The sequence below is a fragment of the Heloderma suspectum genome, chromosome 4 (assembly GCF_057233095.1).
Source record: "Heloderma suspectum isolate Gila_16-S chromosome 4, 16-S_ref, whole genome shotgun sequence".
Classification (NCBI taxonomy): Eukaryota; Metazoa; Chordata; class Lepidosauria; order Squamata; family Helodermatidae; genus Heloderma; species Heloderma suspectum.
This window is the reverse complement of record NC_139461.1, coordinates 203,834,327-203,846,383: the sequence shown is the minus strand read 5'-3', so window position 1 is coordinate 203,846,383 and position 12,057 is coordinate 203,834,327. Positions and strand designations below refer to the sequence as shown.

General features: G+C 42.8%; 1 protein-coding gene across 1 annotated transcript in view; it reads right to left on the bottom strand.

Annotated features, from left to right (window-relative positions):
- The window catches only part of COL24A1 (collagen type XXIV alpha 1 chain), a 223,565-nt gene that overhangs the window by 124,534 nt on the left and 86,974 nt on the right, over nt 1–12,057 (bottom strand). The window contains exons 18-20 of the mRNA XM_084852036.1: nt 11,063–11,116; nt 9,923–9,976; nt 2,161–2,214 (exon numbers count right to left, since the gene is read on the bottom strand). Coding sequence (XP_084708162.1) covers nt 2,161–2,214; nt 9,923–9,976; nt 11,063–11,116 — 162 coding nt within the window. The remainder of the gene's footprint in view (nt 1–2,160; nt 2,215–9,922; nt 9,977–11,062; nt 11,117–12,057) is intronic.

Sequence of the window (12,057 nt, the reverse complement as noted above, 5' to 3'; positions counted from 1 at the left end):
TGAGCTGATTTCTGAGTTATTCCCAGAGAAATATTCCATGGGAAACAAGCTCAAGGTAAGGACGGTTGTTTAAGGGGATGTTTCCGCTCTCAGTGTCTGCCCAAGAGGCAGAGTCAAAATAGCCTGGTTTGATGTGTTAATTGCTTATGGGTCAGATTCAGTTGTCAGAACTAAGTAATTAATACACTCCCTGTTTATAAGCTTATACACCAGAAAAATAGCCTTGCTATTTTATTGTCTAGAACCCTTCCTCATCTGCAATGGTCTTTCTTTGCCGAATACTTTCTGCCTAGTCTATTCGTGCTTCCAGGGAATCTTGTAATCAGAAAACTACAAACTGGCAACTAATCTTACTTTGTCTGGTTCCCTGCCAGGGAACAACTGCTCTGTTTTTGCTGCTTGTTACACTTACTGCCTGGACTTTCCATCAGCTAGACTAATGAAATGCTCTCTCCCTTGGACTTGTCATCCACTCTAGATCTTTGTCTGTTGAACCTTGGGCTGTTAAAACCTGCTGTGGAATATAATGTTGGTCTTCTCATAGACCATGGATTATTGTTTGCCATGAACCAAGTACCTTCATCTTTGATTACCCAGAAAGCCTTCTGGTGACTTTTAAGACTGTTGTTTTGCCTTGATACCCATACATTAGCGATTTCCAATGCAGATTCTGTTGTTGGACCAGATCTCTCCTGGTGTGTCTGTATTTCTAGCCTTGTGTGATTCTAGGCCAGTCTTCTAAATCAGTATCTGCCAGGAGCCCTATCCAGTAGAAGCTCTGCTGGGGAAAACCTCTCTACTGCTCAGGACTCCTTCTTGTCTAGTTAATTCCTGAACCCCTAGACTTAGTTTGACCTGGACTCCAGCAATGCGAGATCCTGAAATATAGAACGTCTCCAATAAGCTGGGATTTCGCCTTGTTGTGATTTATTCCTGTATCCTTGAACCTGAATCAGCTTGGAGCTTCTGTGCATGGAAATCCTGCATTTGGGACGGTTTCTATCACCTAGAGCTCTTTGACCTAGTTTATTCTTGAATCCCTACACTTAGTTCAGCTTGGACCCCTGCCATGGAGCAATCCTGTCAAACGATCTACTCCAAGAGCAGGGACTCTGTCTGGTTACAACTATCCTGAACCCGTGTCAGCTCAGGGCTCCTGAACATGGAGATCCTGCTTTTGGGAGTGTCTCCATTTTTGCCTGGGGCTCTAGCCGTTACTCCTCCTGAATTTTAAACCATAGCCTGTTATTGAACCTTGCATTGTGAACACAGAATTCTAAGTGCTTTGAACCCCTAATGTTGTTCTAAGAGTTAAGTCTCTGACTATGATGATGTACTTGCTTCTGGACCGTTCCTTAATCTAAGCCATGGGCCGTTAGCTCTCACATGAACTGATTAATAACTTCTAAGATTGAGTGCTGTGACTTCTGAAGTGTGATTTGTGTTACCTGATTTACATTTGAATAACGCTAAGTCACTGAATCTATGTCTCTGTCATCCTGTCCTACGGTGAGGAAGCTAGGCTGTTACGACAACCCACAACATCCTGTCTCTTTTCTGACCATCGGTTCTGCTTGCATTCCTTCACCTAGTAGGACCCAGCAGCTGTGCATATGTGCTGTCTGAGAGAAATACAGCTATTTGTAAAGATTAGCAATTTTACCTAAGTCAAGATCTAGGATTTCTTACAGACTGACCTTTGTATCAAGACCTTAGAAGTAAACAGAAAATGACCAGGTTCGGACAACATGCTGAGACTCGTCATGGGTTCTTTAACCCATGACAAGTTGTGGCACCTACGGGCGCCAGATTGCATATACAATCCCTGCTCAGGGCTTGTGCGAGCCTGGCGAGTGTGGGTTATGTGAGGGTTAATCAACTGTCACATAACCCTAAAACAGACCATGGGTTATGCGAGGGTTGTTTAACCCTTACATAACCCATACTCGCTTGGTTCACACAACACAGCAACTCCCGAGCAAGGGTTGCATATTCAAAATGGTGGCAACAAGTATCCCACAGCCATTTAACCCATGATGGGCTGTTGTGTCATGCAAACGGTCCCAGAGATTCCAAAGTAAATAATGTTTTGCTCTTTGTACAAACAAATACTATCCTGCATTATGAACAAATTTTTAATAAAACTTCACATATTCCTACCTTTGGACCTTCAGGGCCATTCAGGCCAGGAACACCAATGTCACCTGGAAAACCCTAGAACCCAATAAACATACATACTCAGTTATAAGTCCAATAACTGTGGAGAAAATGTGAATTCTGAGGATGGGCTTTCTTAATTTCAAGTTATATGTTCTCTAGGCCCAGTTAATATAATAAGTTATTTATTATTTAAGTAAATAAATACAATATACCAAACCTTTTATTAGGCATAAATACCTCTCATAAACAAGATTCCCCTTGTTTCCTATGAAAAGTAAAAGCTATTATGGAAATCTTTCTCCATTCCCTTCTCTTTCTGTAATGGTACATATGGTGAGGTTTCTTCAGTTTTGTTACAGGAGAGAAACTAACCAACCAACCTTGAAACACAATCCTAAACCCTAGATCTGTTGGCAAGAGGAAGTTAGGATGGTGTGGAGGTGCCTCTCCACTTGCAGGGAGGAGGCGTCCACTGCATAGGTCCCCATTATTCCCATGGAAAAATCTACAGACATAAAGATACTACTGGAGGTGTTCCTGCCAGCAGTAGGCCCCAAAATGGGGCATTTTGGAGATGGAGCATGACAAGTTTGGATCCTAAATCAGCAGCTCTCTCACAAGAAACATAGGAAGCTGTCTTCTACTGGGTCAGTCCATTAGTACATTTGGCTCAGTATTGTTTACACTGACTGCCAGCGGCCTGGTATTCAAGATTTGAAGAAGGTGTCTTTCCCAACATTATCTAAAGATGCTAGGGACTGAAACTGAGACCCTGTGCATGCAAAGCACGTGCTCTACCACTGAGCTATGGCCCTTCTGTATAAATCCTGTCATCTATGAGTTCCAAAGTATAGAAGAATTTGCATAATTTCAACATGGAAACATAATTGTGTTATGCCTAAATAAACATCTGCTAATTTTATAATTCCTTGAATAAAGCTTCAGAAAACGACCATTTTTGAAATAATTAGAAATGCTGGCCAGGATCCAAAGTGCTGCTTAGGCTCATGCAAGCAGGGTAAGCTAGCGAAGTGGAATGTTTTGACTGCTTTTCTTTGAATAGCAGGCCCCTGCTGCAAACTGCTTTTAAAAGTTCCCTCAGTTTAAACGAAGGTTCTCTTGTGGCATTTAGGGATGTGGATAAGGTTCCTGCTTCAGGAAAAACAAGTACAAAGCCTCCCTTCAGTTCACGGGCCTGGTTTCATGGTTCCTCAGCCACTATTTCTCTTCAAGCCTTCTCTTCACCTCAGCAAGTAAATAATGTCATTATGACTCAGCTAGTTTAAATATTGCATTACAGTACCTGATTATTTGGCCCTGTCATGAATTTTACCAAACGAATGTCTATAGGTGTTTTGACTGATAATAAAGTACTACTACATTAAAGCGATGTTAGTATATTTCTACTGAAAATATGAAAGAGCCGATATACATTTGAACAAAAAATAATTCTCCACAACATGGCCAGAAACGTTTATGTGAGCAGGCCTGGGCTTAATGAGAAAAGACTTTGTCTTGGTTTATATGTTCAGAAGCCCCCCTCCCTCCCTTGCTAAGCAGTCCCGCCATAGCAGCTGTGTGGAGGAAGCAACATACGAGCCAGACTTTCTACACTGACATCTTGCTTTCACAATTTATCTCCTACCAAAAAGGAAAGGAAAGGGATATCATGTGCACAGGGCCTTGTAATCTGCAGATACCTGCATGGAAAGCCCAGCTCACAAGTTACTTCCTCCACATGGATATAGTCTGTGGCTGGTTGGTGCAGAGGTTTTTGAATGCATGAAATCAGGTAGTAAGTCCTGAGTGGTAAAACAGAACCTTATATGGACATAGAAAGATGTGCAAGGCAATTTAAATAGTAACGTATTTCATTAAAGAAAAATGAGGCTTAAAAGGCAGAAATGTTCTATAGATAAATATAAAGAGTTTTAAAATTTCCAAACCTTAAAACAAAATTGGAAAGTGAAGAAACAGGGCTGCATGTAATATACAATGACCAGGTGCCTTGTACTTTAAGAGAATCTGACATTTCAGAAGACCACATATCCACAGTTCCCAAGGTATCTCTTATTATTGGAATTTCAATCTGGCAACCGCAGCATAACACATCCTGCTTTGGAAATATAGGTCAAAGTATTATAACTAACTAAAATGCCAGTGGGCTACAGATACTTGAGAACTGAGAGATTCAAAACACTCTCCCATTTTCTTTATAAATATTAATACATGAGATTATGGAGAGAACACCAAAACCCAAAACTGATAACTAACTAACAGCTGTTACCACTTTATAAAAAGTAATACTAAACAGAAGTTGCTGGGCATCCCAGGGCTTGCAGTACTGTCTTTAGAACTTCCAAATGTCACAGTATGAGATAGAACATGGCTTGAAAGCAAACCTTTTTTGGAGTCAAATAATGAAGCACAACTAGTGATTCATGTGCAAGAGACCTGCATTTTGTTACTACCAATTATTAATCAAATGAAACGTCCCTCTTTTCCTTTGTAATTCCAGAGTTCTGAGCACAAAACATATGGTAGCTGACTCCCATATGGTTTACCATTCTGAGAGAATTATGCATGCAGTTACAGATCAAAATCATTTATGGATTAAATGAAATATTTGTAGAAAATAATGACTAATGTTTTCTTTAGTCCAGATGCAGTCTGTGGAGAAGAGACTCCCAAGGAAACAATAAATCCAGCTTTGAAAGAAGCTTGTGGGATGCAAATACAGGGGTTTCTCTACTGCTGGGGGAAGACCCCCAGAAAGACATGGAGTTCAGTTTGCCATAGCTGGCAAGCCTTTTCCACACACAACTCTCTCGATAATGTCCGTGATCATATGGGTTATCAATAAAGCAAATATTAACAATTCACCTGATTTATAAGATTCATTTGAATTGCAAAGAATAAAATCATCAGGCTTGGTTGCCAAAATATACTTTAGGTAGGCTCAAGGGCTTGGGTGCCCCTTCAAAGAGGAGGCCCTCCCAATTCCACAATGCCATATCTGAAAATGCTTCTGAATGTTCAGAAACACCTGTCCAAACACCCCTTTCAGCGCAAGCAACTAGTTGTGTGGCTCTTTGGATCTGAGCATTTCTATTTACTGTTCTGAAATTAGATACCTAGGGCTTACACTTGAATTTTAAACATATATTCAGAAGTATAATTTTAGAACTATAGAATGTAGTATTTTTGCAATATCACAAGTAGTAACCATGCGTATGCCAAATATTGCCTCTAGTGTAAGTAAGTAAACTATTAAAAAATTAACTTCATTGCTCTTATCAATTAAGTCCTTCATTTAAATATATTTATACATTACACAAAAATTGGCAAAGGAGGGTCTTGAAGCAAGAGTGATCCCAGTTTCCTGGATAAGAGCCAAAGCATACAAACATATTCCTTTCCTAGAAGGCATTGAACAACACCTACATTAAATGAGGAATAAATGATGGCTATTTATTATATTTATAATTATTTCATTTGTTTATTTATTTACAATATTTATATACCGCTCCTCATCAGAAGATTTCAGAGCGGTGAACAACGTAAGACTAAAACAATGGTTAAAAGAGTTTAAAAAGTTAAAACATTTTTAAAAAGACAAATCCCAACTAAGTGGAATTCAACAACCAACAGCTGGTCATGCAAGGAAGGCCTCTTGAAAGAACAACGTCTTCAGGAGGCACCGGAAAGAACACAATGTTGGCGCCTGCCTGACCTCTAAAGGCAGGGAATTCCACAGGAAGGGGGCCACCACACTGAAGGCTCTTCTCCTGGTGGACTCCAACCGGGCCATAGGTCCATGTGGAACCACCAGGAACATGCCCTCTGATGACCTCAGTGACCGGGCAGGTTGGTAGGGAAGGAGGCGCTCTCTCAGGTATCCTGGTCCCAAGTTGTTTAGGGCTTTGTACACTAGTACTAATACCTTAAACCTGGCCCGGTAGCGAATAGGCAGCCAGTGCAGTTCCCTCAGCAAAGGAGTTACAGCCGAGCTGCTGCATTTGTTCTGTGGAATTCAAAGCAAAGTTCCAAGAAGTCTGCCATCCAGGCGCTGAGCAGAGCCAGATTTGTCTAGCTTCAGCAATCCTGGTAGATTATGGACTTTCAAACTATGCTCTGAGACTATAAATGCAAAGACCTGGTCTGGATGATACGCTGAGGCTTGTCGTGGGTTATTTATTTAATCCATGATGAGCCACCGTACCTGTGGGCACCAGGTTGCATATCCAACCCCCACTTGGGGGTTGTCTCATCATGCAAACCTGGCGAGTGTGGGATATGTGAGGGTTAAACAACCCTAACCCTTACACAACCCTCACAACACCCTAAAACAGACCATGGGTTATGTGAACGTTGTTTAACCCTCGCATAACCCATACTCGCCATCATCGCATGATACAACAACCCCCAAGCGGGGTTTGCATATTCAAAATGGCAGCCTCATGTGCCCTGCACGTGGCACAGCCTCACTGGGGGTTAAATAACCCACGGTGGGCTGTCTTGTCATGCAAATAGCCTCATAGGCGTCACACCAAAACCCAGTTTTTTAAAAACCCAGGGTTATTGTGAACAAAGTGGGAGTGAGCAAGCTGGCTCCCGCTGCCCGATTGCTCTCACTACAAGAGAAAGGAGCTAAATAACTCAGGGATGCTCTGTCACTGGGCTATTTAGTGTGACATTCCAAACTGGGAATTTGGGGTTGTCTCTCCCCCCAGAACCCAAAATTCCTGGTTCAGACACACTAAATAACCCAGGGACAGAGTGTCCCTCGGTTGTTTATCCCCGAAGCGAGTGTGCTGGCAGTAGCCAGCACACTTGCTTGCTCCTGTCTCATTCACAACAACCCAGAGCTTAACCCCCACCTGGGTTGTTGTAATGTCCGAACATGTCCATTAGGTTCCCTTACAACAGAACTCAAAATAGAACACAGTTTACAATCTATTAATAATACCATTCTCTGTTGCTGAGAAATAGTGGCTTGGTTAAGGTGACTTTTTAGTGAGTTCATGACTACAGAGGGATTTTATTTATTTATTTATTTATTTCTATACCGCCCAATAGCCGAAGCTCTCTGGGCGGTTCACAAAAACTAAAACCAAACAACACACAATAAAACAATTTAAAATATATAGAACATTAAAACCACAATATAACAATACAACCACAATAAAACCTAGCAGCAGTACAGGAGTTTAAAATACAGATTTAAAACAGCAAAGATAAAAATTTAGAAAGCTAAAATGCCTGGGAAAATAAAAAGGTCTTCACCTGGCGCCGAAAGGAGTACAATGTAGGTGCCAGGCGAACCTCACTAGGGAGCTCATTCCAGAGCCGGGGTGCCACAACAGAAAAAGCCCTCCTCCTAGTAGCCACCCGCCTCACTTCCTTTGGCAGGGGCTCACGGAGAAGGGCCGCTGATGATGATCTTAAGGTCCGGGCAGCCACATATGGGAGGAGGCGATCCTTCAGGTAACCTGGCCCCAAGCCGTTAAGGGCTTTGAATGTTAACACCAGCACTTTGAATCGGGCCCGGAAATGGACCGGCAGCCAGTGCAGCTGGAAAAGTACTGGCGTAATATGAGCTCGCAGGCCAGTCCCTGTTAACAATCTTGCTGCCCTATTTTGGACCAGCTGAAGTTTCCGGACCGTTTTCAAAGGCAGCCCCACGTATAACGCATTGCAGTAATCCAGACGAGAAGTTATCAGAGCATGGATAACTGTAGCTAGGCTATCTCTGTCCAGATAAGGGCGTAGTTGGTATACCAGCCTAAGCTGATAAAAAGTGCTCCGTGCCACTGAGTTCACCTGTGCCTCAAGTGACAGTTCTGGATCCAAGAGCACCCCCAAACTACGAACCTGATCCTTTAGGGGGAGTGCAACCCCCTCCAGAACAGGTTGATTATCACCTAGCCGGGCAGACGAACCACCCACTAATAGTACCTCCGTCTTGTCTGGATTGAGTTTCAGTTTATTGGCCCTCATCCAGTCCATTACCGTGCCGAGGCACTGGTTCAGAACAGCCACTGCCTCACCTGGTTTTGATGAGAAAGAGAGGTAGAGCTGGGTGTCATCCGCATATTGATGGCACCTCAGCCCACACCTCCGGATAACCTCCCCCAGCGGTTTCATGTAGATGTTAAACAGCATGGGGGGTAGAATAGAGCCCTGTGGAACCCCATGGCACAATTGCCATGGCACAGAGCAATAATCCCCCAGCACCACCTTCTGGAATCGGCCATCCAAGTAGGAGCGGAACCACTGTAGTGCAGTGCCTCCAACTCCCAACCCAGACAACCTATCCAGAAGGATACCATGGTCGATGGTATCGAAAGCCGCTGAGAGGTCCAGGAGAATCAACAGGGTCGCACTCCCCCTGTCCCTCTCCCGGCAGAGGTCATCCCACAGGGCGACCAAGGCAGTTTCCGTTCCAAAACCAGGCCTGAAGCCCGATTGAAATGGATCTAGATAATCCGTTTCATTCAAGAGTGCCTGGAGCTGTCCTACAACCACCCGCTCAAGCACCTTTCCCAGGAAGGGGATGTTGGCCACTGGCCTATAATTGTTAACATCCTCTGGGTCCAGGTTAGGCTTTTTCAGGAGTGGTCTAATTACTGCCTCTTTTAAAGCGGCAGGCACCACTCCCTCTCTCAAGGAGGAATTTACAACCTCCTGGACCCAGCTGGACAACCCCTCCTTGTTTGATTTAATAAGCCATGAAGGGCAAGGGTCAAGCACACAAGTGGTCGATCGGACTTGGCCAAGCACCTTGTCCGCATCCTCAGGCCTCAGTAACTGAAACTCATCCAATAAAACTGGACCAGACAGTGCTCTGAACGCCTCTACCAATGGAACTGCATTAATCGTGGTGTCCAATTCATGACAAATCTGAGCGACTTTATCCTCAAAGTGCCGCGCAAACCCGTCACAGCGTGCTACCGAGGGTTCCACCGTCTCTCTCCCTGGCCCAGAATGTAACAGGCCGCGAACCACTCGGAAAAGCTCCGCCGGGCGACACTGAGAAGATGCAATGCTGGTGGAAAAGAACTGCCTCTTTGCCACCCTCACCGCCACAGAGTAGGCTCGATAGTGGGCTCTTACCTGTGTTCGGTCAGACTCAGCACAAGTTTTCCTCCACCTGCGTTCTAGCCGTCTCCCCTCTTGCTTCATTGCCCTCAGCTCAGGTGTATACCAAGGAGCTGGCCGGGCTCTGCTCAGAGGGAGAGGGCGCTTGGGTGCGATCGTGTCAACCGCCCGAGTCATCTCTGCATTCCACAGAGCGACCTGGGCTTCAACAGGAGCACCAGCCATACCAGCAGGAAAATCCCCCAGAGCCCTCTGGAATCCAACGGAATCCATTAATCTCCGGGGGCGGACCATTTTAATAGGTCCCCCACCCTTGCAGAGGGGAAAGGCCGCCAGAAGTCTAAACCTCAGCAGGAAGTGATCTGACCATGACAAAGGGACAGATGTTAATTCCTCTACTTTCAGATCACCATCCTCCTGCCCAGTCGAGAAAACCACATTTTGATTTGAACTGTGGGCTTTCTGGATCACAGCCCACATTCATAGCTACGATAGTACATTGGCACGGATTGTACTATAAGAATGTGAACAAAGCTATTTGAAAAGAAGACATTACATCAAGACATAAGCCAGCCATCCTAAGCAGCAAATGCTTGGCCTTTTTGTGTTGTTTTCAGTGCAAATTAGGATACATTATTAACTCCTTTAAATAGTTTCTTACCTCTGGTCCGGGAGGACCCGATGGTCCCTGGGGTCCTGGATCTCCTATTCTACCCTAAAATTAGAAATTGAATTATAATGTTTTTATGACCAGGTCTACATAAGATGTTCCCTATATCTTAATCAAAATGTACATCAAAATGGTGTGCAATTTTTTTTTTAATGAGCAACAATTATGCAGCTTTCTTCATTCAATTAAAGGCATTTATTCCTCGCATTCTGGAAATTCTTGTATCCCATTTATAGCTACAATAGTGGCAGGGGGGACAAATAATTTATGAAGGGCATTGGTGGTAGGACTAATGACATAGAATTTATAGGAAGGAAAACAAATGCTTCACCCTCATGTATATATATACATATATGAAACAATAAAACATGCAGATACAAATACAGTCATACAACTAATACATTCAAAATAGATGAGCTGATAGTTGTTATTTGACTAACATTTGTTGGTAAAATTTGTTGTTTCCATACTCTTTCACCAAAAGACAGGCATAGAACTATAATGCTGCCCATTGCCTATTTTGAGATTGCTAATTAGTACAGCTCCACTCTGTAAAATATTTTATTTTATTTTATTTTATTTAAATTAATTAATTTAAATAATGCCAATACTTACTCTTGTAAAATATAATCAATATAGCTCTTATTCAAGAGTGCACAAACAGTTCAGTTCATGTAATATCATGTTTTTTGTATTATTATTTCTTTTATTAATCAAATAGGTTAATGCTATATATTTTGTGTGCCAATTTTGTTCAAGCAATCGAATTCTTCAGGAATCTCTCTTTCCTTTCCAGTTTCTTGCTAGTACTAAGTCTGGTGTAACCAATAATTTTTGCTAATGTTCTTTTGAGCAATCCTACTGCTTGATCTAAGTTATTTTCAATATAGTATCCAGGACTTCAGGACTCCCTGTTAAGAAAGAGAGAACTCCTGCCATACACAGACAAGCCCATTGCTTCATGTATATTAGTACTATTCCTTCTATGTCATTTGAATCACTTTTATTTTATGACAAAGTGCCAGATGATATTAGGTCTACAACTTTTTAGATGTTCTTGGTTATTGAACTGCCAAATAAATGCTGCCAACTAAAGTGTCAAAGTACAACAAAAGAAATGTTAAGACGTACCAGCGGACCTGGTTTTCCTCTAATTCCTGGCAGCCCTGGCAATCCAGCAGCACCCTTTGAGAAAAATGACAGAGTTGCTACAATTTAAGTTAAAATTATGGCTACACATTCCCATGAATTTATTTATTTATTTATTGCATTTATACCCCGCCTTTTTTCCTCTTGCAAGGAACCCAAGGTGGCTTACATTATCCTCCTCCTCTCCATTTTATCCTCACAACAACAACTCTGTGAGGTGGGTTGGGCTGAGAGTGTGTGACTGGCCCAAAGTCACCCAGTGAGCTTCCATGGCCGAGTGGGGACTAGAACCCAGATCTCCCAGCTCCTAGTCCAACACTCTTGCCACTAGAGCTATAATTCCCTCTTAGAGAGGACTTCCATTTTGAGGATAAAGCACTCAGATGGATGATATATCCCAAATTTGCAGCTCAGCCAAAATAATAATGTTTTTGGTTTTACTGGTAGACACATTTTGCATTGCAAGGTTCTGTGAGGACTGAATAGAATAAGATAAGACATTTATGTTTAATCCTATTTTCTTTGCTACTGCTATGAAACTTTTAGTATTTGAATACCAAGCCATCTAGGAGGAGCGCCTCCAGCAACACCAGACAGGCCGCTTAACAAGATCAGCCTTAATAAGATCAGCCTGGGATGGCCTTCTCTCCGTCCCATCAGCCAGGACAGCTAGACTGGTGGGGACAAGGGAGAAGGCCTTCTCTGTGGTGGCCCCCACTCTGTGGAACTCCCTCCCTTGGGAACTCTGCCATGTCCCCTCTTTAATGAGCTTCCGCCGCGCATTAAAAACGTGTTTTTTCAGGCAGGCATTTGGAGTGGGTTAGGGTATTTTTTAGAAAAATGATGCTTTACTGTGGAATTCTATTGTTTTAAACTGTTTTATTATATATTCTGTACATCACCCAGAGTGGCTGGGTGACCAGCCAGATGGGCGATTAATAAATTAGATAGATAGATAGATAGATAGATAGATAGAT